The sequence below is a fragment of the Ranitomeya variabilis genome, chromosome 8, assembly GCF_051348905.1.
Source record: "Ranitomeya variabilis isolate aRanVar5 chromosome 8, aRanVar5.hap1, whole genome shotgun sequence".
NCBI classification, from domain to species: domain Eukaryota; kingdom Metazoa; phylum Chordata; class Amphibia; order Anura; family Dendrobatidae; genus Ranitomeya; species Ranitomeya variabilis.
In genome coordinates, this window is record NC_135239.1 from 88,216,808 (window position 1) to 88,240,003 (window position 23,196).

At 43.7% G+C, this 23,196-nt stretch overlaps 1 protein-coding gene across 7 annotated transcripts in view; it reads left to right on the top strand.

The window, feature by feature from the left end:
• CLCC1 (chloride channel CLIC like 1) overlaps positions 1 to 23,196 on the top strand; it is a 233,456-nt gene that overhangs the window by 76,617 nt on the left and 133,643 nt on the right. For 4 of the 7 annotated variants that reach the window (XM_077278352.1, XM_077278348.1, XM_077278354.1 and 1 more), the window contains 2 exons: positions 17,525 to 17,568; positions 18,699 to 19,774. The exons of 1 other annotated variant lie outside the window; for it this stretch is intronic. In XM_077278352.1, coding sequence (XP_077134467.1) covers positions 17,525 to 17,568; positions 18,699 to 18,755 — 101 coding nt within the window. In that variant the 3' untranslated portion in view covers positions 18,756 to 19,774. Of the gene's footprint in view, positions 1 to 3,981; positions 4,092 to 17,524; positions 17,569 to 18,698; positions 19,775 to 23,196 lie in introns of those variants that run through there. 2 more of the 7 variants (XM_077278351.1, XM_077278350.1) reach the window with 2 other exon arrangements.

Genomic DNA, 23,196 nt, shown 5'->3' on the forward strand with positions numbered 1-23,196 from the left:
GCCTAAACTAAAGTGAAAAGTAGTTGGTTTATGGTGAAGTAATGTTCTTACCATATTATGGCCTCAACATTGCTCATTGAAACTTTCAGTAGTCTAGATATTCTTCTGTAACCAATACCATCAGTATGTTGTGCAACAATAAGGTTGTGAAGATCTTTAGACAGCTCACTGGTTTTACTCATCATGAAATGCTTCTTGTGTGGCACCTTGGTAATGAGACACCTTTTCTTTCTGCATGTGTTTGTTACTTTTCACCTGTGTCATTTCTCATTATTACACGTAACTTAATTTATGGACTTCTGTGATTTGATTTACTTGAAAGTATGTAGATTGGATGGGTTGTTAACGACATCTGGTGAGAATTTCATGCCAATATCACCTTTAGAATTAGATTTACTTAGAATATTAGTGACGTGTTCAATACTTATTTCGCCTGCTGCATTTAAGGTATGCACACCCTTCTTACATAAGTCCAGTTTTCCTTTTTCTAGAAATCGGTTGGCAAATGTTTATGCAAATGAGCTCGCAAGTGCAGGTTTGCTGGCACTGCTATTCCAAGTTCTGTCCTTTTTCCCTCTTTGTCCTCCTTCTACCAGCCTCCTGTCAGTGACCGACCATTCACTCTTTTATATGACCCGCTTCCTTGCTGAAATCTTGTGCCGGTGCCGTCATTTATGTTGATGAACTACAGAGGTGTTCAGAAAAGGACTGATAAGAGTTACAACCTACTAACCAGATGGAACTCATTAAGGAATTCTCAGTTGACTCATTCTGCAGGGAAACAAAGAGCCTTTACATACTTATTTGACCTATTAATATGGGCATACGGGTAATAGAAATGTTACACTAGTCCTACCTGGCTGCCTTATATTAATGGTCTTGTTGTGGAGAAATGTTATATCCTGCCTTTATGCTAATGATTTCTTCCAGGCTCCGGAGCGTGCGGTGCTGTAAGAAATCCCTGCCTCCTGTTCTCATTACAATACTACTCCCCTCCCATGCACGTCAGTTATGGCCCCGGAGTTCCACTCCTGCACTCCCTCAGAAATCCATACCTCATCCTCCCTTCTATGGGCACTGTATTCAGGGATCTTCTGCGCAGGTGAGTCACTGTGACCTCCGGTGTGCGCAGATAAGGTGCTCTCCCCACTTCCTCCCTGCATTGTCATTGCTCGGAACCATGTGTACATGGCGATGACTATGCAGGGGGGAAAGTGGGGAGAGCACCTTATCGGTGCGCACACTGGAGGTCACTGGTGCAGAAATCTCCGGCGCCTGCGCAGGAGGATGAGATATGGATTTCTGGGGGAGTGCAGGACGCAGGATTCCAGAGCTGTAACTGGCGTGCATGGGTGAGGGGTAGTATTGTAATGAGAACTGGGGGCAGAGATTTCTTCTAGGCACCGCATGCCCCAGAGCCTGGAAGGAATCATTAGCGTAAAGACAGAATATAACATTTCTTCACAACAAGAACGTTAATATGAGGCATACAGGTAGGACTAGTGTAAGATTTCTATTACCTGTATGCCCATATTAATAGGTTATATACGTCTCAGAGGTGACTAATTCCCTTTAAGCTTACACATGTGATTTAGCTTTATCCTTGTACAATCCGGTGTCAGAACTGTGCTCAGGTACAACAGTCCCAGCACGTCACATATGAAAACCTGCAGGCAGATTCCTCTTTAAATTTACATTAACAGAACAAAGATTGACCCCATAGAGCACTTTCCATGTTGTAGAATTATGAATTGACAGTAGATATCAAACAAATGAGATTCGGACTCCTTACCTAAGATCTCCTTTCTCCTTCACCTGTGTTCCAGATTTCCGTTTTCAGCAGAATCATTCAGCACTCTTTGTGGGAGAATTGAAGGGATTGTCCACTACTTCACAACTCCTTAAATGATATAACTCCTCAAGTAAAATAAAAAGAACTCGCTCATCTTCCGCACTGGCGCCGTTTCAGCAATGTCCGCACCAAGTCACCTGGCGTTCATGTGACATTGTTATGCCACATGAGCTCTGCAGCCAGTCAGTGGCTGCTGATGGACTGCTTCATTCACAATTCCTGTAGATAAAACTGGCTGCTGTCACATACCAGGAGACCTGGCGCTGACATTGCTGGAACAGCGCTAGTGTGGGAGGCGCGAACATTGCTGGAACAGCGCCAGTGTGAGAGGCGCTGACATTGATGGAACATCGCTAGTGTGGGAGACGCTGACATTGCTGGAACAGCGCCGGTGTAAGAGGCGCTGACATTGCTGGAACAGGGCCAGTGTGGGACGCGCTGACATTGCTGGAACAGGGCCAAGGTGGTAGGCATTGGCATTGCTGTACTGGAACAGCGACGGTGTGAGAGACGCTGACATTGTTGAAACAGTGCCGGTGTGGGAGGCACCTACATTGCTGGAACAGGGCCTGGGTGGTAGGCATTGGCATTGCTGTGCTGGAACAGTGACGGTGTGAGAGGCGCTGACATTGTTGAAACAGTGCCGGTGTGGGAGGCGCTGACATTGCTGGAACAGGGCTGGGGTGGTAGTCATTGACATTGCTGTGCTGGAACAGCGATGTTGTGAGAGACGCTGACATTACTGGAACAGGGCCAGGGTGGTAGGCATTGGCATTGCTGTGCTGGAACAGCAATGGTTTGAGAGTCGCTTACCTTGCTGGAACAGTGCAGGTGTGAGAGGCGCTGACATTGCTGGAACAGGGCCAAGGTGGTAGGCAATGGCATTCTGGGATGGAACAGCGACAGTGTGGGATGCGCTGACGTTGCTGGACAGCGCTGGTGTGGGAGGTGCTGACATTGCTGGAACAGCGACGGTGTGGGAGCGGCTGACATTGCTGGAACACCACCGGTGTGGTAGGCATTCACATTACTGGAACAGCAACGGCGTGGGAGGTGAACATAATGTTTCATTTATTTTACTCAGGAGATTACAGTATTTAGAAGGGGTTGTCTGAGTAGTGGACAATCCCTTTTAACTGTTTTACTTGAGACATTCAGTGATCATTATCTTACATCATCACCATCAAGGAGGTTAAGAGGAGAAATCAGAAGCACAAAACAAATAGATCACACGGTACAATATAGACAACATTTCATATAGCAAACTTCAACAGTTCACACAGCGGTGGCTGCTGTCCCTCCAGTGCCGCTGTCACGCTACCAGCTTGATGTGAAGATTGTTCATAATGGGAGACATAGCTAAGAGGAGAGGTAGCTAAGCTGGTGCAGACGAAAGGTGGAATCACATCATTGCTTTGAAAAATAAGAGCTGAAATGGAATTGGTTGTCATTAACAATTCCACTTTTCGTCTCCCCAGTGTTGCTTGTGGCCCATCCTCTTCTAGTAGCAGTACAACTGTCAATGCAGCATGACAAAATGTAAAATTATTTTTTTTTTCTAAAAACATTTTTTAATGGTCTTAAATATGAAAAATAAGGTAAAAAGGTTTGATGTTTTCTACTTTTAAACACTAAGGGGAGCGGATGTTGAAATTTGAAATGAAAACCTAGTGTGCTGCACACTCGCATTACGACTGCTGTAAAAGTGGGCGGGATCCTAAATACATAGCGTCCTTCATTACCAGCTATTGTTGGGCTGGACATTATAAGAAAACATGAACACCAAGGAATATTATAGTCATGTAAAGGAAATAGTGCGGCTAAAGTTGTTAAACATGTATGATGTCAACCAAATTAATTAATATATTAATTATTCTAAAAAAAATCCTATAAATCGAATGCTACCACATATTTACCCCAAAATGAAGCCTAAAATACAGAAAGTGATGCCACAATGAAGCCTAAGATATTTACATAACCTTAAAGGGACGTTGCGGTCATGACTGACAACACTTTCTTACCCACATATTGTTCGGGTTTTGTGGCCCTTTTTATTCCTGTTACTACATGTCTTCCACCCTGAGGCATGAAGTGGCTGCCATCTCCGTAACTCGGCTCTCTCTATGTAGATGTCAGTGGCGGGTGGACACTGCAGACCCCACCCCACGGTGGCGGAAACGTAAAACTGGCCGTTAGCAATGCTACGTCATGGAACCTGACCTAGGACTGAGGTAATTCCACATCTCGCATTATCCAAGCCTCATCATCGCTGTTATCATCCTGCGGCGGACGTCCATTATTGTAATCATTTGTGATCTAATGACGGCTCTGCCCTGTTATCACAGGCTTCAGCTGCGGCCTGGTGAGGGACAGCTGGGGGTCTCTGTAATGGCAATATTGAAATGAATAAAACCTTGGGAGCATGTATAACTCCATGATTTTGACCAAAGGCCAAATTTTTAGTTTTTCCCTAGATTGACGCTTTAAAAATAAAAATTATCTTTGATGCAATGTGAGGAGGCTGCATCACTAGACAAGGCACGGCCTCTCTCAATATGGCCAGACTCACACGTCCAGATAATTCCGGTACCGGAAAAATCGGTACCGGAGTTATCCGTGTGTCCGTGTGCTCACGTGGCACATCAGTGTGGCACACGTGCGGCAGCCGTGTGCCGCCCGTGTGCCGACTGGGTACCACACGGACTGTGCAGGAGACAGCGCTACAGTAAGCGCTGTCCCCTGCTTTGGGTGCTGAAGCCGCCATTCATTTCTTCTTTCCAGCAGCGTTCGCTGGAGAGAAGGAATGAAAAATCATTGTTTTTTTTTATTTTTTTTGCGGTTGAAATAAAGTTCCCGGTAACCAACCCGCTCCCACCCCCTCCCACTCCCTGTGCGCCCGCCCGCTGGAAATAAAATACTCACCCAGCTCCCTCGATGCTTCCTCTCAGTGTCGCAGCTTGTCCTGTATGAGCGGTCATGTGGTGCCGCTCATTACAGTGATGAATATGCGGCTCCACCCCTATGGGAGGTGGAGCCGCATATTCATCACTGTAATGAGCGGTACCACGTGACCGCTCATACAGGACAAGCTGCGACGCTGAGAGGAAGCATCGAGGGAGCTGGGTGAGTATTTTATTTCCAGCGGGTGGGAGGGGGTTGGTTACTGGGAACTTTATTTCAACCGCAAAAAAAATAAAAAAAACAATGATTTTTCATTCCTTCTCTCCAGCGAACGCTGCTGGAGAGAAGAAATGAATGGCGGCTTCAGCACCACAAGCTGGGGGGACAGCACTTACTGTAGCGCTGTCTCCTGCACGGCACATGGGACTGCACACGGACAGCATCCGTGTGCGGTACGTGTTTTACACAAACCCATTGACTTTAATGGGTCTGTGTGATCCGCGCGCTCCCACGAACACTGACATGTCTCTGTGTTTTTCAAACGGACACACGGTCCGTGAAAACACGCTGACATGTGCAGAGACACATTGATTTTAATGTGTCTACGTGAGTCAGTGTCTCCGGTACGTGAGAAAACTGTCACCACACGTACCGGAGCCACTGACGTGTGAAACCGGCCTATAAGTGTATGGAGCGAGACTTATTTAAGATTTACCACCTCCTATGACCAATATGAAGTTTGTTATATCATTTTCTTTCCTTATTTTTTAAAGACTATTCTCTCTCAGAGATAAATGCTCTATCCCTCTAAGGCCATGTTCACACAGTGCGTTTTTTACCGCGGAACCGCGGCGGTTTTGCCGCTGCGGTTCCGCAGCTGTTTTCCATGCAGGGTACAGTACACTGTACCCTATGGAAAACAGGACACACTGTGCACATGGTCCGGAAATTTAAAAAAAAAGCCGTGCTGAATAGCTCCCGGAAAAAAGAAGGAGCATGTCAATTCTTCTTCCTGAACCGCAGCGGTTCTGCACCCATAGACCTCCATTGTGAGGTCAAAATCGCAGTAAAACACGCAGATCAAAAATATATCTGCGTGTTTTACTGCGGTTTGATGTGCAGAACCGCTGCTGCAGGAAGTGCGGGGAAGCCGGCGGAAGTGCGGGGCCGGAAGTGCGTGGGCGGAGAGACATGGAGGCATAGCGTCGCATGGGGATCGTGTCGGCCGTTTGATTGATTTGGTGTGTGTGTGTGTGTGTGTGTGTGTGTGTGTGTGTGTGTGTGTGTGTGTCCCCATGCGACGCTAGTGCCACCATTGTGCTAAGTCGCCGTATGGGACTACTACTCCCATCCGGTATTAGGATGGGAGAGTTGTCCCTGTGTCCGGCGACTTAGCACAGTTGTAAAGTTACACAAAACACCTACACACAATACACATACATGACACACAGTACAGTACATACAACACATAACACAGAGTATATACTCACCAACACCACACTTGTAGGCGAAGCCCTCGATCCTCCAGGAAAAAATCCAAAAATAATAAACCAAATCCATACTCCCTGTCCGCAGAATCCATAAAACGAGTGTCCCACGCCGATCGGCTGCTCTCCGGCGATACACTGCCAGGAGCGAAGCTCCTAGCAGTGTATCGCGTACTGTTCCGGAGTTCAATGGCTCCGGCGTCTCGGTTAACAGCAGTACAGCTGCGTTGAACTTTCCCACGCAGCACTGCCGTTAAGTGAGAGTGCCGGGGTCAATGACCGCCGGTAAACTCGCTCGCGCATGCGCAGTGACACACCGACAGGAACTATGGCTCCTGTCAGTGTGTTGCTGCATCCGTGGAGAGCAGACATATCTCTGGATGTGTCTGTTCTCCATGGAAAATCTTCGTGGGATACGTGGATACTTAAATACGTGACACGTGTCACTTAAATACGTGATACGTGGCACTGAAATACGTGGCACGTGGCACTTAAATACGTAATACGTGGCACTTAAATACGTGGCACGTGGCACTGAAATACGTGGCACGTGGCACTTAAATACGTGATACGTGGCACTGAAATACGTGGCACTTAAATACGTGGCACGTGGCACTTAAATACGTGATACGTGGCACTGAAATACGTGGCACGTGGCACTTAAATACGTGGCACGTGGCACTGAAATACGTGGCACTTAGGCTATGTTCACATTTGCGTTGTGCGCCGCAGCGTCGGCGCCGCAACACACAACGCAAAGTAAAACGCAGCAAAACGCATGCACAACGCTGCGTTTTGCGCCGCATGCGTCCTTTTTTTGATTGATTTTGGACGCAGCAAAAATGCAACTTGCTGCGTCCTCTGCGCCCGGATGCGTGCGCTGCAGTGACGCATGCGGCGCAAAACGCGGAGCGCTGTCATTCAAAACACGTCCACTCATTTTGGTGTTTAGTCCCAAAATGGAGGATGGAAGAAGAAAAGGGTTGGACAAGGAAATGACATCATTTTTTTTTTTTTTTCCCCCCACTGCAGTAAACTTTATTTCTGTCAAACACAGACAATCTGCAGACAAAACTGCATCAAAAAACGCACTAAAAAACGCACCAAAAAACGCACCAAAAACGCACCAAAAAACGCACCTGCGTTTTCTGCAGAGACCTGCAGTTTCAGTCAGGAAAAAAAAAGGATGGAAATCCTGAACGTGTGAACATAGCCTAAGGGTATGTGCACACGTTCAGGTTTTTTCGCGGTTTTTTTTTCTTGCGTTTTTTCGCGATAAAAACGCTATAAAAACTCATTTAAAACGCATACATTATGCATCCTATCATTTAGAATGCATTCTGCATGTTTTGTGCACATGGTGCGTTTTTTTCCGCAAAAAAAACGCATCGCGGTAAAAAAAAGCAGCATGTTCATTAATTTTGCGGATTTTCTGCGTTTTTCCCGCAATTCTATGCATTTGGAAAAAACGCACAAAAAACGCGTCAAACGCATGAAAAAAACGCATGCGGATTTCTGGCAGAAATGTCCAGTTTTTGTCAGGAAAATTTCTGCAAGAAATCCTAATGTGTGCACATACCCTAAGAGAGGGAGGCTGGTGTAAGCTGAAGTCTCTCCACATCCCTCAGTAAAGTAACACTACAACTTTCTGAAACTTCCTGCCCCTGGGCTGGGAGGTAACACTGTAATAGGGAAGATAAACTCCTCAATCATTATTGAATTTGCGCATGTTTTTGCCTTTTGTGACTTTTTTGCATTTTTGCCTGTTTTCCATCTGTGTTTTTTTTTTTTTAACTTTTTTATTGAAGGAATAAACGTTACAAACATACAGAAAAAGAAATCAAGATTGCATTAACGTATGTAAGATTATACATCATAAACAGTAATGTAGATATTATAGCATTGAATTAGTAAAACATAATTGTAATACATTATGATATACAGTGGCTTACATAACTATTCACTCCTTTAGCATTTTTAATGTTTTGCTACCTCACAACCTGGAATTGTACTGTTTTGTTTTGAAGGTTTGCATCAGTTGATATAAAGAACATGCCTACAACTGTGAGCAATTGGTTTTCTTTTTATTGTAAAGCAAACAACAAATATGACAAATAACTGAAAACTTCAGTGAGCATAGCTATTCACCCCACCTCCTAAAGTCAATACACTGTAGAGCCTCCTTTTGTGGAAATTACAGCTGCAAGTTCCTTTCGATAAGTCTCTGAGCTTTCCACATCATGCCACTGAGATTTTTGCCATTCCTCAAGGCAAAACTGCTCCAGCTCCCCCCGGAAGAAAATTAAAGTATTTTTGCAGATTAAACGGTACCGCCCACATGTTGCAGCACTAGTGGAGACACATCTGACTAGAGATACAGCCCGATATACACAAAAACCGTGGGTGCAGTGATCTCTCCACTCATTTCATACCAGCTATTCGAGAGGGGTCTCTCTGTTAATACACAGGGATGTTAGATGGGAGGCCAGGGAAGCACGACGGGATCCTGAGGGTCGCTTTGTCTTTGTGCATGCATTTATTAACTCACAAGAATATGTGATACTATGTGTCTATAAATCCCCCCCCGTCTAGTACTTCGGTCCTTCGCATGGCATTGGGTTTCTCCTTAAATTATCCTGATGCCAGTGTTATTTGTATGGGAGATTTTAACCTAGTCATGGATGGTTCCCTGGACAGATTGAGACTGGATGACACGACATCTGGGGAGCTCCTGTCCCAGCCCCCCTCCCAGTTGGCACTGTTTATGGGCGGTAGTGGATGGCTGGACTTATGGAGAGTGCATCACCCTGAGACTAAAGAATATACCTGCCATTCGTCCACCAGGCGATCTTTATCTCGCATAGACTACATATTTGGTTCTAGTAATCTGGCACTGTGGGTGGATAGTGTTGAACATGGCAATAGGGGGATTTCGGACCACAGTCCAGTTATCCTTAAACTTAAATATGGCCAATCATATAATATGTCCTGGAAGTTTAATCTTTTCTGGTTAAAACTAATAGACTCTAGTGATAGGACGGTTGACCAGCTGAATTGTTTTATTTCAACTCACCCTGAACCCCAAAATCTTGGTCTGTTTTGGGATACCCTAACAGCCTATTTAAGGGGGTGCTTGTCCTCCACAATCTCTTATATCAAAAGGATTACGGCGAAGGGAGATGATGAGATAGAGCAGCGGCTAAAAGACTCGGAAGCTGCCTATATAGCAAGTCAAACTAGTGGTAACAGGGCTGAGTGGCTCGCCTCCCAGAGGTTATATGCTCAACATACAGACGTTAAGTCGAAACGCAAATTATTATTTACCCGTCAATCCTACTTTGAACTAGGGAACCAGGCCAGTACACTCCTAGCTTTCTTAGTGCGCCAACATAACACCTCTAACACTATACTGCAAATTCGTGCACCTGATGGCTCGCTGGTATCTTCTACAGATGAGATACTTCAATGTTTTCACGATTACTATGAAACGTTATATAGATCTGGTAGTGGTCTCGATGTTTTTGAATGTTTGGATTATTTATCAGATATAGTATTTCCTTTATTGAGTCCAGCCCAGCTGGCCTTTATGGACGCTGAGTTTACCCTGCAGGAAGTAGAACATGCTATAGCGGATATGGCCACTGGGAAAGCCCCTGGGCCTGATGAGTTTCCCATTGAGCTCTATAAGAAATATCGAGATAAACTGGCACCACTCCTATTGAAGGTGCTTCGGGAAATATGGGAGGGAGGATCTCTGCCAGAAACATTTTATGATGCAAATATTGTTGTGCTCAGGAAAGAAGGGAAGGACCCTTTGGAATGTGGATCGTATCGTCCTATATCGCTAGTAAATATAGATTATAAAATCTTCACTAAAATCTTGGCTACTAGACTTAACACAATCATATTAGACCTTGTACACCCAGACCAGACTGGCTTTATGCCTGGAAAAAGCACCTCCCATCAATATTAGACGGGTTCAGTCAGTGATTCAGTATAGCTCTCTAGAATTAGATAATAACTGGGCACTGGCGTCGTTGGATATGGCCAAGGCTTTTGACTCTCTCGAGTGGCCCTTCCTCTCTGCATGTTTAAGGAAATACGGTTTTGGGGATAAATTTTTGAGAGGGATAGGTATACTATATATGAAGCCCAGGGCACGTATAGTTGTGAATAATGCCATTTCTGAACCTTTTTCACTATTCAGGGGAACTCGTCAGGGATGTCCTCTATCTCTGGCTCTTTTCGCCTTGGCAATAGAGGCTTTGGCAATACGTATAAGGACTTCCAATGACATTAAGGGAATAAATATTGCGGGTCGAGTGGATACCATTGGTCTTTATGCTGACGATATGGTGATATTTATGGACAAAGTAGAGGAAACGTTACCACAAGTAATAGCGACTATAGATAAATGTAGTAAATTCTCTGGTCTATATATAAACTGGGATAAGTCTGCTTTGTTCCCTCTCTCACATACCTCGACACCCTGCCTTGAAACTCTCTCGTCGCTACCCACTGTTTCCAATTTCAAATATCTAGGTATCCACATGTCTCAACATGGTCATTTGGATCTACAACTTAATATCTACCCACTATTAGATTTTGTCAAAACTAAATTTGCAACTTGGAACAAACTCCCGTTCTCTGTCGCCGGCCGAATTAACCTAATAAAAATGATATTGCTCCCCAAACTTAGCTACTGCCTTCAACACAGTGCCGTGCCCATACCCAAATACTTCTTTGCGAATTTAAATTCCTTAATTACATCCTTTATATGGGGGAAAACTAGACCCAAACTTAAATTATCTGCATTACAGAGGCCGAAGCAGGGGGGTGGGGCGGCTTTGCCAGACTTCTACTTGTATTATCTCGCCGGACAGGCTAAGGCGATTGTTAAGTGGATGCCCAATAATTCCCTGCCTAACTCTGAGAGCCATCTACTCCACTCTGCCCGGGTTGATTGTCCACTGGGGTTTCAGGAACTAGAGAAAGTTAATGCTCCCCGTTTGCTGCCGTTACTCCGGCTGGCACGGCTAATATGGAGGCAAATTAAAAAAGTCATTGGATTTGTAGATGTAGTAATTGAAATGCCACTGTGGAATAATAGTTACTTCCCGGGACTATTGAACCATCCATCCACTGATTTTTGGATTTTGTGTGGTGTCCTTTCGGTGGGAGATGAACATAATCAGGGGATCTTTGTATCCTTCGAACAACTACAGAACACTCATAATATTCCGAGATCGCAATTTTTCCATTATCTGCAGTTAAGATCAGCCTTTCAATCATACTTGCGGAATATGGGTACAGGTCGAGCTATTTCGTCTTTACCTTTGATAGGTATTCTCAACTCACAAGGTCCTCAAGGACTTATTTCCTCTTTATATACCTATTTGCTGTCCGTAGGAATTGGGTCCACTATAAATTCTATCAAAGGGAAATGGGAGGGACTTCTCCCTGATTTATCGGGTGAGGAGTGGGAAGATATTCTGGAATCCCCAACTAAAGTCTCTCCATCAATTAATAATAAGATGACCCAGTTGTATATCATATATTAGTCTTATCTGACCCCGGTGCGACTTTTTAAAATGGGCCACCTCCATTCGTCAGATTGCTTGAGGTGCCACTTGAGTGAGGCAGATTTCATTCATATGATTTGGAAGTGCCCTGTTATTCTTCATTATTGGAAGGAGGTGACGACATTATTAACATCCTTATTAATGATTCCTGTCCCACTTGAACCATTGATCTGCTTGTTTGGGGTGTGGGATGTGGAAACTTGGGATCACTATACCGGGATATTTCTACGAGAGGCACTTTTTATGGCGCGGAAGGTGTTAGCATTACGATGGATGGGTGGTTCTTGCCCATCTCTCAGAGCCTGGGTCGATCTGGTGAACTCGATCATCCCATATGAACGTATGCTATACCAAAATAGAGGGTGTCCGGGTTCGAGAAGATCTGGTGTAGATGGAACTCCTCTTATAATACTCTCTAGTTCCCATTAACTTGACATTTATGTAAGAGTTGGGCCTGTGGTTTGGGGGGCATCGCTTAAAAGGTGAAATCTGTATGGAATTTTCTTTTCGGCGGCGTACTATTAATAGTTAATGTAGTTAATGTTATATAATAGGTGATTTATAGGACACCAATGATTCAACATGCACAGTTTGTTATTCTTGTAACATTTTAGATATGATGAAGCATCACAACTATCTGTATTTCACACTGTAATTGATAATAACGAATGCAAACATGTATATTGTATAGTTTATTCTGGAATTAATAAACGAATTTAAAAAAAAAACAAAAAAAAACTGCTCCAGCTCCTTCAAGTTAGATGGTTTCCTCTGGTGAACAGTAATCTTCAAGTCCGACCACAGCTTCTCTATTGGATTAAGGTCTGGGCTTTGACTAGGCTACTCCAAAATATTTACATGTTTCCTCTTAAACCACTCGAGTGTTGCTTAAGGCTACTTTCACACTAGCGTCGTACGACGCACGACGAATTGCGTCGTTGCGACGTACCGACGCTAGCAGTGAAAGCGCCGCACAACGGGGGCAGCGGATGCTGTTTTTCAAAGCATCTGCTGCCCCATTGTGAGGTGCGGGGAGGAGGGGGTGGAGTTCTGGCCGCGCATGCGCGGTCGGAAATGGCGGACACGACACACCAAAAAACGTTACATGCAACTTTTTTGGTAGCGACGGTCCGACGCAACCATCGCACGACGGTTGCGACGTGTGGCAATGCGTCGCTAATGCAAGTCTATGGAGAAAAAACGCATCCTGCAAGCACTTTTGCTGGATGCGTTTTTTCTACAAAACGACGCATAGCGACGTGCAGTGCACGACGCTAGTGTGAAAGTAGCCTTAGCAGTATGCTTTGGGGTATTGTCTTGTTGGATGGTGAACCTCCGTCCCAGTCTCAAATCAATGACAGACGGAAACAGGTTTTGCTCAAGAATATCTCTATATTTTGCAACATCCATTTCCCCCCGATTCGGACCATTTTCCCTGTTTCTGAAAAACATCTCCACAGCACGATGCTGCCACCACTATGTTTCACTGTGGGGATGGTGTTCTTGGGGTGATGAGCTTTGTTGGTTTGGCGCCAGACATAGTGTTTACCTTGGTGGCCAGAAAGTTTAATTTTTGTCTCAGCTGACCTCAGCACCTTCCTCTATTCATTTGGGGAGTCTCCCACATGTCTTTTGGTAAGCCCAAAATGAGCCTTACAATTTATGTGTGTAAGTTAAGGCTTTTTTCTGCCCACTCTTCCATAAAGGCCACCTCTATGGAGTGTACAGCTTATTGTGGTCTCTGCTTGGGAACTCTGCAGCTCCTTCAGGGGTAAACTTTGGTTTCTGTGCTGCCTCTCTAATTAATGTCCTCCTTGCCCGGGCTGAGAGCTTTGTTGGGTGTTCCTCTCTTGGCAGGTTTGTTGTGGTGCCATGTTCTTTCCATTTGATGATAATGGATTTGATGGTGCTCCGGGGGTATCATCAGAGATTGGAATATTTTTATTTTTTTTTATGACCCAACCCTGACTTGTACTTCTCAACAACTTTGTCCCTGACTTGTTTGGAGATCTCCTTGGTCTTCATGACGTTGTTTGGCTTGTGGTGCCTCTTGCTTAATGGTGTTGCAATGTCTGTGGCCTTTCAGAGAAGGTAGAGTGTGTATACTGACAGCCCATGTGACACTTAGATTGCACACAGGTGGACTTCCTTTCACCAAGCATGGGACTTATGGAGGTAATTGCTTGCACCAGAAATTTTTAAGGCCTTCATAGCAAAAGGGGTGAATAAGTATGCACAAGCCAATTTGTAGTTATTTAATCCCAAAAATTTAATTTAAGCCTCAATTTTTCTCACTTCACCAACTTAGACTATTTAGTGCTGATTCATCACACACAAATCGGATTACAAAAATATTTAAACACAGGTTGTAATGTAACAAAATAGGTGAAAAGCCAGCGTCACTGTATACAGACATGAAGCACAACTGAAATAGCAGAATTACATGAATGCAGCAGAGGTCTAAATATGGATTTGCTCCAAGCAAGATACTCTCATTCTGGTCTAGTTTATGTGAGAATCCCCATCATATATATTTTGATTCCTGGACCACATCAGGAGATGTAGGGAGAGAGTGAGGAGGACAGTACGTTGGCTGACAGTTGTATTAGAGGCGAGTCACACCATTGTCCCCAAATTTTGAGGAGTTTTTGAGGGCACCCTCTGTTCTTATATATTATATATTCAAATGTAGTATTGTGTATTTTTTCATTGTGTAATAGTGGGAGCCCACCCATCCATCATAGTGCTATTGCCTTACTAACAAGAAAAGTAGTTTCGCAGAAAAATATCTTATAATGGGGCCTCACTTGTTCATGTACAATTCCGAGTCCAAACATTTCTGGAATGCAGCCAACTGGAGCGCCTATTATTTGTGCTAACGTTCTGATCGTCAATATCGTCAAGTGATCGTACAATTTCAAATATGGTGCCAAAAGTCTGCACCTAAATCACCACACCTTCACGACCAATAAAATATATATGCATCATTGGCCGCATTCCTTGCTCAGCGCCAGAGCCCGCATCTTCTTCCCCCCCCCCCCCCCACTTGATGGCTGATTTAATTAGCCATCAAGTGCCTCCAACAGCCACAGGTGGAACTGAGATCCACCCGCGGCTGTTAATGAGATAAATGCTGCTGACAATCACTGTCATCGTCATTTAACACTCAGCAGCCAGAAGTGTGTCACAAGTATCGCCCATTAGCGCCCCTGTCACGTGATCGTAGGGCGCCGATGGGTTGTCACGACAGCTGGGGATCTGCCTGTCATCACGATACTCTCGTGACTAGGAAGTGATGATTTTTGTTATACACAGCAGTGCTGAAGCACTCCTACATATAGCACAGGCAATCGGGAGATGGCAGCCTTAAGTCTACTAACGGGACTATTGAACACAGTAAAAAAAAAAAAAGAAGTTTAAAAAAAATATTAAACACAAAAGTTCAAATCGCCCCCCTTTTGGCCCATTAAAAATTAAACAAAAAATACACATTTTGATATTGCTGCATTCAGAAATGTCAAATCGGTAAACAGCGTTGTAAAAAAAACCAAAAAAAAAAAAACCTCCAGATTTACATTTTTGGGTCGCTGCAAAAGGCGATCCAAACATTGTATCTACCCCAAAAAAGTATCAATAAAAAAATCAGGTCAAAATGCAAAAAATAAGTAAATAAGTCATCACACAGCCCCAGATCACAAAAACTGGAAATGCTACGGGTCTCGGAAAATGGCGACAAACGCAAAAAATTTTTTTTTCATACAAATTTCTGATTTTTTTTTTCACCACTTAAATAAAAATATCCTATACATGTTTGGTATTTGTCTACTCATACTGACCTGGAGAATCATATTGCCAGGTCAGGTTTTATGTTCATATGGTGAACATGGTAAATTTAAAAAAAAAAAAAACAATTGTGGAATTTGCACTTTCACAGCACTTGGAATTTGTTTCCCGTTTTCCAGAACACTATGTGGGAAAATCATTGGTGTAATTGAAAAGTACAATTCATCCTAGAAAAAGCAAGCCCTCATACTGCCATATAGACAGAAAAATAAACGTGTTATGACTCTTAGAAGATGGGGGAGGGAAAAACGAAAATGGAAAATCACCCAGGGGTGAAGGTGTTAAAGTCTATCGTATGCGTTTGTTTGGGTTTTTTCCATATGTCCGCGATTGTGGAAGGACTTTGGGATTTCCAAATGTTTTTGCCTGAATCATCAATTGTGATTTTTCAAAAAATTTGCAACCTTTGGCACCAATTTACTCCACTCTCCCCTTGGAGTGATTTTATATATATCAGTCAAATTTTTACACCATTTTGCAAAACGTACAACTTTTTGTGCAAAAAAGTTGCAAAACTGGTCAAAGGCAAAATTAGACCTTTTTTTTTTTTTTTACTTTGCACAAGATGCCTTTACCATGTGTGCCATTTTGAAGAATTTTGGGGAAAAAAATAGCAACCAATATCACTAGAAAGAGAAGTTACTTAAATATGAAAATGATAAACCAGGGCCTAACTGTGCACAGTGATACTAGTTGCATGTAGTTACATGAGCAGCAGTTTAGGATGGATTCCTGTGTATTATGGGGCAGCAGAGGAAAGAGCAGTGGAGGTAAATCCTGTCTCAGCCATCTCCTGGTGTAGAATGGCCACTGCTGGCTCTGTTGTGTTGAGAAACTCAGATTAACCCTTTATAAGCAGTTCTTTGAGAAGATTAACCCCCTAATGGACTGCAAAATGCATACGGACAAATTCATTACATGACTGATAAATAACAATATTCTGTGTGTAGTTACATAGTTATTAAGGTTGAAGGAAGACTGTAAGTCCATCTAGTGACGTTCAGCCTTCTGGCACTAGGTGATTTTGTTGATATACTCTCCTTTAGAGAAATAATCCTGAAGTGCATCTCAACGTTTGAAATTTGCTTTTTTGCAAATTTCTGAGAAAAATTAGTAAATTCTCCCATTATATTCTTTGGAACCGCAACAAAACAGGTGAAATAATGAGCCCATTCTGAATCGTGCTCAGATCTGACCACAAGGCTCAGGTACCACATAGAATCAGATCCCGTCTCACACGGTTCATCCCAGAGATAAAGAGATCGTCACCAGGTTTTCAGTTCATTCTGCTAAATGAATGTAAAGCCTGCTTCTCTGTAATACCGGGGGAAATCATCTCAGCTGCTCATGTTATGCATTTCAGAAATGTCCTTTTCATTTCATCTACTGTCACTTTTTGTGACTTTTCCCAGAATTTTAAAGTGGTCATACAACTTTGTCTAAAATTGATCAAAGCAAACAATTGTAACCAAAATGATCACTCTTCGGTTAACAATGAACAATCATTTTAACAGACTGATGACTCATTCATTGTCTGGAGAAGAAAGATACAGTGTAGGAACCATCACTCCTGCAAGAATGTTACCAGAAGGATTCTTTGATATCATAGGACATGTATGGCCATACTTAGTGATTGTAACACGGCCATCCATCCAGAAACCTACCTGTATCTAATTTATATGGCCCCATTACTTTATTCCTTATTCATCAGCTGATGCAGCACTTCTTTTTAAGGAGGACGTGAAAGCTTCATCTCCATTATGACCAAGAGACCACCATAGTGTCAGGGAGTGCAACCTGCTCTAAATAAGCAGGGACCCCAAAAGATTAATCTGCTGCTTGACTTTTTTTTTTTTAAGGTATCTTGAAATGGGATTCTTCAGAACAAAACGCTGATGGAGAAGTGAGTAATACTCATTTGTCAACAGTACAAACTTTCCTGCAGTGGATGTAAATTGAAATGATTGTGTCACTATGTCTTTACACCAGTGGTCCCCACTAGGGTTGAGCGAAACGGATCGGTCATTTTCATAAGTCGCCGACTTTTGGCAAAGTCGGCGTCTCATGAAACCCGACCCGATCCCAGCGTGGGGTCGGCCATGCGGTACGCGATCTTGGCGCCAAAGTCGCGTTTTGAATGACGCCTTCCCCGCCATTTTTTCAGCCAATTAATTGTGGGCAGCGTGATGACATAGGTTCCGGCCCGGTTTCTGCGGCGTCATAGAGCCATATTACCGTTTGGGCTGCAGTGATTTCCGGAGACAAATACAATATATGCACGGAGGGAGGGAGGGAGGGAGAGAGAGAGAGAGAGAGAGAGACAAAACCCAACTCGATCCTAAAAAAACAAAAGTCGCTCAACCCTAGTCCCCACCATTTATTTCTTTAAGAGCTGCATTCAGCTCTGAGAGATGGTTGTGAGCCACATCCAGTGCTCTCCGAGTAGTCACATCCACTCATTCACCTTCCTTCTCTACCCCCCATCCCCTCGGGTAATGACATCCATCTCCCAACCACCAATAGGGATACCCATAGCCCCCATTACTGGTGTAATGACAGCCATTACAGAGACAGTATACTTACATTCAGGAGATCCCACCGTTCCGTTTTCTCGGATCAGGTTCTCACACCGCACTACTGCATTCAACTCCTAGCACATTCTCGGACTGGTAGTGTCATCCTCTCGTCACCCCCTATGTCCAGTAGGGTTTCATCCTCTCTCGTCACCCCCTATGGGCAGTATATGCACCTCCTGATCCGCTCTCCTGAGCACGGCTACTCACAAAAGTCACCTTCTAGAGAGCTGCTCTTCATAGCTGTTTGTGAGACCTGGTCTAGTTGGCAGGCACAAGGCACACATCATGGGTCCGCGAGCCACAGGTTGGGGACTTCATCTTTCTGCCTTTTATTGCATATAAAATTTTAAAAAGTATTTTCTTCATGTTGTCTACACTGTTATTTCTTCTGGCAGTTCTCATTGCGTATCATGGGTATGGGAGCGACTCTTACCCTTCTATTTTCTTATTCTTGCAGGAAGTGGCTGCCGGCTGTGAACCACCAACCAGACGCCTCCTCACAGAGCTGTCATAGTCTTGTCTCTGAGTATATAAGGCTGCCTCATTCCTTGGTACTTTGTGCAAAGGCCTCGCCAACTACTGGCCTGTAAGGACAAGACGCTGCACTGATTGGAGGGGAATCGGACTGCTGACTGCCTTCTGTACTTAGTCATTTTATTATTCTATTTCCAACCCCTCTAGTTTCAAAGGAACAAGTTTATATTGGTGAACCTGGAATATACTCAGGATAAAATGGCCGATGACAACACTTTCAAAGAGCGAGACATCTGTCAGTCCATACGTAACTCCGCCGTGATAATTAATATTGAATACTCTTGTCTGGCACCACAGCCATTTTTCACTTTCATAGAGGTGAAACGTTAGAGCCTTGTTCTTTCCATGTGTCATCCGGATGTTTAGAGTTTGGATGCTTGTTCCTCACCACCATTCAGTGTCAGATAGCTGGTCTGTCACCACATTAATTGCACATTTGTTTTGTAGAGGAGTCCTAGTCTCATGGCCAGACAAGAAGAAACACGTCATGAAGAGCAGCAGCTCAGTAATGTCACTTTCTAAAGGCTAATTCACATGGCAGTTTTTCACATACAAATGTTTTTAGAATGGATAGCGCTTGTACCTATGATAATAGATGGGTAGTTCACATCTGATTTTTTTTTTCTTTCAACGGAGTGGTCCTATATTGATCCGAGTGTTGGCACAAACTCCAATAAGTCTATGGCTCCATGAAAATAATCGACAAGAACTCTGATGCCATCTGTGCGCTGTTCGTTTTTTTTTTACAAACGGTTTTATACGAGAAGCTGGAGAAATCACCATCAGTTTCTTTGTCTTCCTTCTGAGAAAAACTGATCAAACTCTGATGTTTTACCAACCAAACTCTGCTGACACAAGTATCTGAAACACTGATGAAACTAGAACCAATTTTTGCAGACGTAAAAAAATATTGATGTGTGAATGAGTCCAAATAGTAAGATTGTTTTGTTTTTTTGTAACAATTGAGAGTATTTCTATTAAAGGCACATTGTATATAAAGCAATCTATACAAGTAGAAATCTGTATGACATCTGGAAGTCAGAGTAGGTGCTCAAAATGTGTTTCTAGTATTACAATAACCAAAGTATTCAGTAGAGGACAGACCATTGTGGTGTTCATGGGACATCTGTGTTTCTCTTTTCATCTTCTTGGGGTACAACCAGATTTTGATATTGTGGTCTTACAAGTAATAGGAGTTGAGCCCCAACCAAATAAATATCTTACTAAACTATACAGCCTGACACAGCAAAGAAGCTGAAGCTAAAAAGCTAAACGTATACTTAATGTAAAGTGTGCCAGTTCGTTATTTCATGGGCTCAAATAATTCCAGTTTTCTGCTGCAGGACTCATTTCTAAAGGCAAGAAGGAAAACAAAAATGTGTATCTTGGGCACCTCTGTCCAGTAAGGGCAAGTGCTAGGCCTCGCACAACATCATGAAGTTGACTTGTAAGCGCTATAGCCACTCAGGATGAAGGGCACAGAAGCCAATACTTGCTTTCATAGAGATAAGATACTTAAAAAAAACATTTTCATATCAGAGGGGTTACAGAATCAGTACAGACTGCGGGTACAGATGTAAGTTACTGGTTTCAACTGGCAGCCATCAAAGATGTAAAATCTTCAATATTACAATATCATTGAGACAAATATAACACCACCTTTGGACTTCTTACAGTATCCCCCCACATTAGTAGACCCTACCTCATTTGGCACCTTTCACTAAACCAAAGAGATGAAGATATGTTTCTACAATCCGTAGCAGTGTCTTCTACATTTATGGCTTGATCTCTCTTGACCCTAAATAGTGATATGCGAACGTGCTCGGTACTTGATCGAGCATCCTGGTGCCTGAGACGCTCGATACTTGATCAAGTATCCGGTTACTTAAAGGGAACCCGTCACCCCCCCTCAGGCGTTTATAACTAACAGAGCAACTTGTGCAGCACTAATGCTGCATTCTGACAAGGTGGATCTTTTAGTTATGCTCCCTGCACACGCTGAAATAATCACTTATAAAATGTGCCCCTCATACCGTGAAATCGTCCCCGGGGGGCGGGTCTTTCCCCCCTAATCAGACGCAGCACAGCCGTCACTCCGGGCCTGTGCGCGCCGGGCGCTGCCTCCTCTTCCTTCATTGACATCCCCGGGGCCTGCGCTGTAAGTATTTTTTTCCGGGCATGCGCAGTTGCGCTTCCCTTCGAACTTACAGCGCAGGCACGCTACTGAAGCAAGAGGAGGCGGGGCGCGCACAGGCCCGAAGTGACAGCTGTGCTGCGTCTGATTAGGGGGGAAAGACCCGCCCCCCAGGGACGATTTCACGGTATGAGGGGGGACAATTTTATAAGCGTTTATTTCAGCGTGTGCAGGGAGCATAACTAAAAGAGCCACCTTGTCAGAATGCAGCATTAGTGCTGCACAAGGTGTCTCTTTTAGTTACAAACGCCTGAGGGGGGTGACAGGTTCCCTTTAAGTGCCATGCTTTATTTCCCCGCCCCGCAAGTTTCATGGCTGATTATCAGCCACTAAACATGCAGGTATTGCCTGCCAATCACAGTAATGCCGTGGGCGTGTTAGTTACTGGCATTACTGTGATTGGCCAGCCGCATAGCCTATAGCGACCTGGTGACTCCATGCTCAGCGCATTGTTCCCGGAAATGGTGTAGGGAAAGTTTCTTATGGAGAAGGGACAGTGTGTTATAGCATTATAGTACATGCTGGTTCAACATTAAACAAATTGTCCTTTCCAGGGCTAATTCCAATAGATTATTTTCTATAATAATACCTCTCTTAGCTGCAATTTGTGTTGGGATAGCTGCTGGAGTAGGGATAGTGTATTAGAGGCATTTAGGCAGGGTTCATTGCATTACAGTCCTTGGTGCTGCTATGTTAAAACAACAGTCCTTTTCAAGGCTAATTTAAATATTCTATTTTATAATAATACTTCCCTTAGTTGCAATTTGTGTAGGGTTAGCTGTTGGAGTAGGGATAGCGTATTAAAGGCACCTAGCCCAGGATTATTGCATTACAGCTCTTGGTGCTGCCACGTACAACCAAAAGTCCTTTTAGGGCCAATTTAACTAGATTTTATTCTCTAATACTACAGCTCTTAGCTGCTTACATAATTTAAAATACACAAGACGTATGGTAAGGGACGGGGAACTGGAGGTACTGCTGATGGTGCACACAGAGGCCTTGGGCCAGGTGAAATTGCTTGCTGTGTGAACACAGCAACCACGCTCATCCATGAGCCCTAGCTTCCTGTCCCACTTTGCAGGGGGGCATGAGCCATGAAGTGCTGACTTCATAAAATAAACATAATTTTATTAATATAATAATACATAACATATCAAATATAAATACAAAGGCAGACAAAGGTAGGATCCACAATTGGTACCCCGGGAATAAAAGGTCGAGTAAGGAAGAATTCCACAAAGAACATTAATGTCTGTCAGAAACTAATGTAAATAATAACTCTCAATGTGCAAACAATAGAGTCTGGCCACTAATATGGACAGGACCATACCATGCAGCAAAAATAAAGTGCTTGTGCTAAGAAATGTTTGTTATGGTTTTACTAGTATGTGGAAAAAAGGCATCTGATGAAAATGCATGTATGTGCCATGATGGCTTGTATCAATTACACTTATCCATAGTGTTAGGTGCACGGACCAAAGGATTCCCCGGGGCCAACTCCAGACGCACTTTTCGTGTAAGCTCTTTTCTATGGGATTTCAATGTGGTCACAATATCTGCACATGTTGCAGACACATAGTGAATACTAGTAAGTTTAATAAAAGACACCTGGGTGATCAGAATTATAGAGAATCTATATATATATAATTGTCTAAGGGTTTTTCTGTCTGTCTGTCCCGTTTATTCATTCGCTGATTGGTCGAGGCCGCCTGGGCTTCGACCAATCAGCGACGGGCACATTATTAACGTAGAAATCCCGCGTCTCTGATTGGTCGAGGCCGCCAGGCCTCAACCAATCAGCGACGGGCACAGCATGGCGACGATGATGTCATAATGGAAATCCCGCATCTGATTGGTCGAGGCTGCCAGGCCTCGACCAATCAGCGACGGGCACAGTATCGACGTAGATGTCATAATGGTTGCCATGGCGACGATGATGTCAAAAAGGTTGCCTCGACCAATCAGCGACGGGCACAGTCGGAATCATCATTGTCCATATACTACGGGGACATGCATATTCTAGAATACCCGATGCGTTAGAATCGGGCCACAATCTAGTGGTTATATAATTCCTTTAATTTCTTATCATCAAGAAAGATATTCGGTGTCCAGAACTCTTCCTCCTCCAGGCAAAAAATTCTAGAGAAGGAGATACAGGATTTATTTCTTCTATCAGCATTGGAACCTGTTCCAACATCCCAGGTTGGAAGGGGCGTACACTCACCTA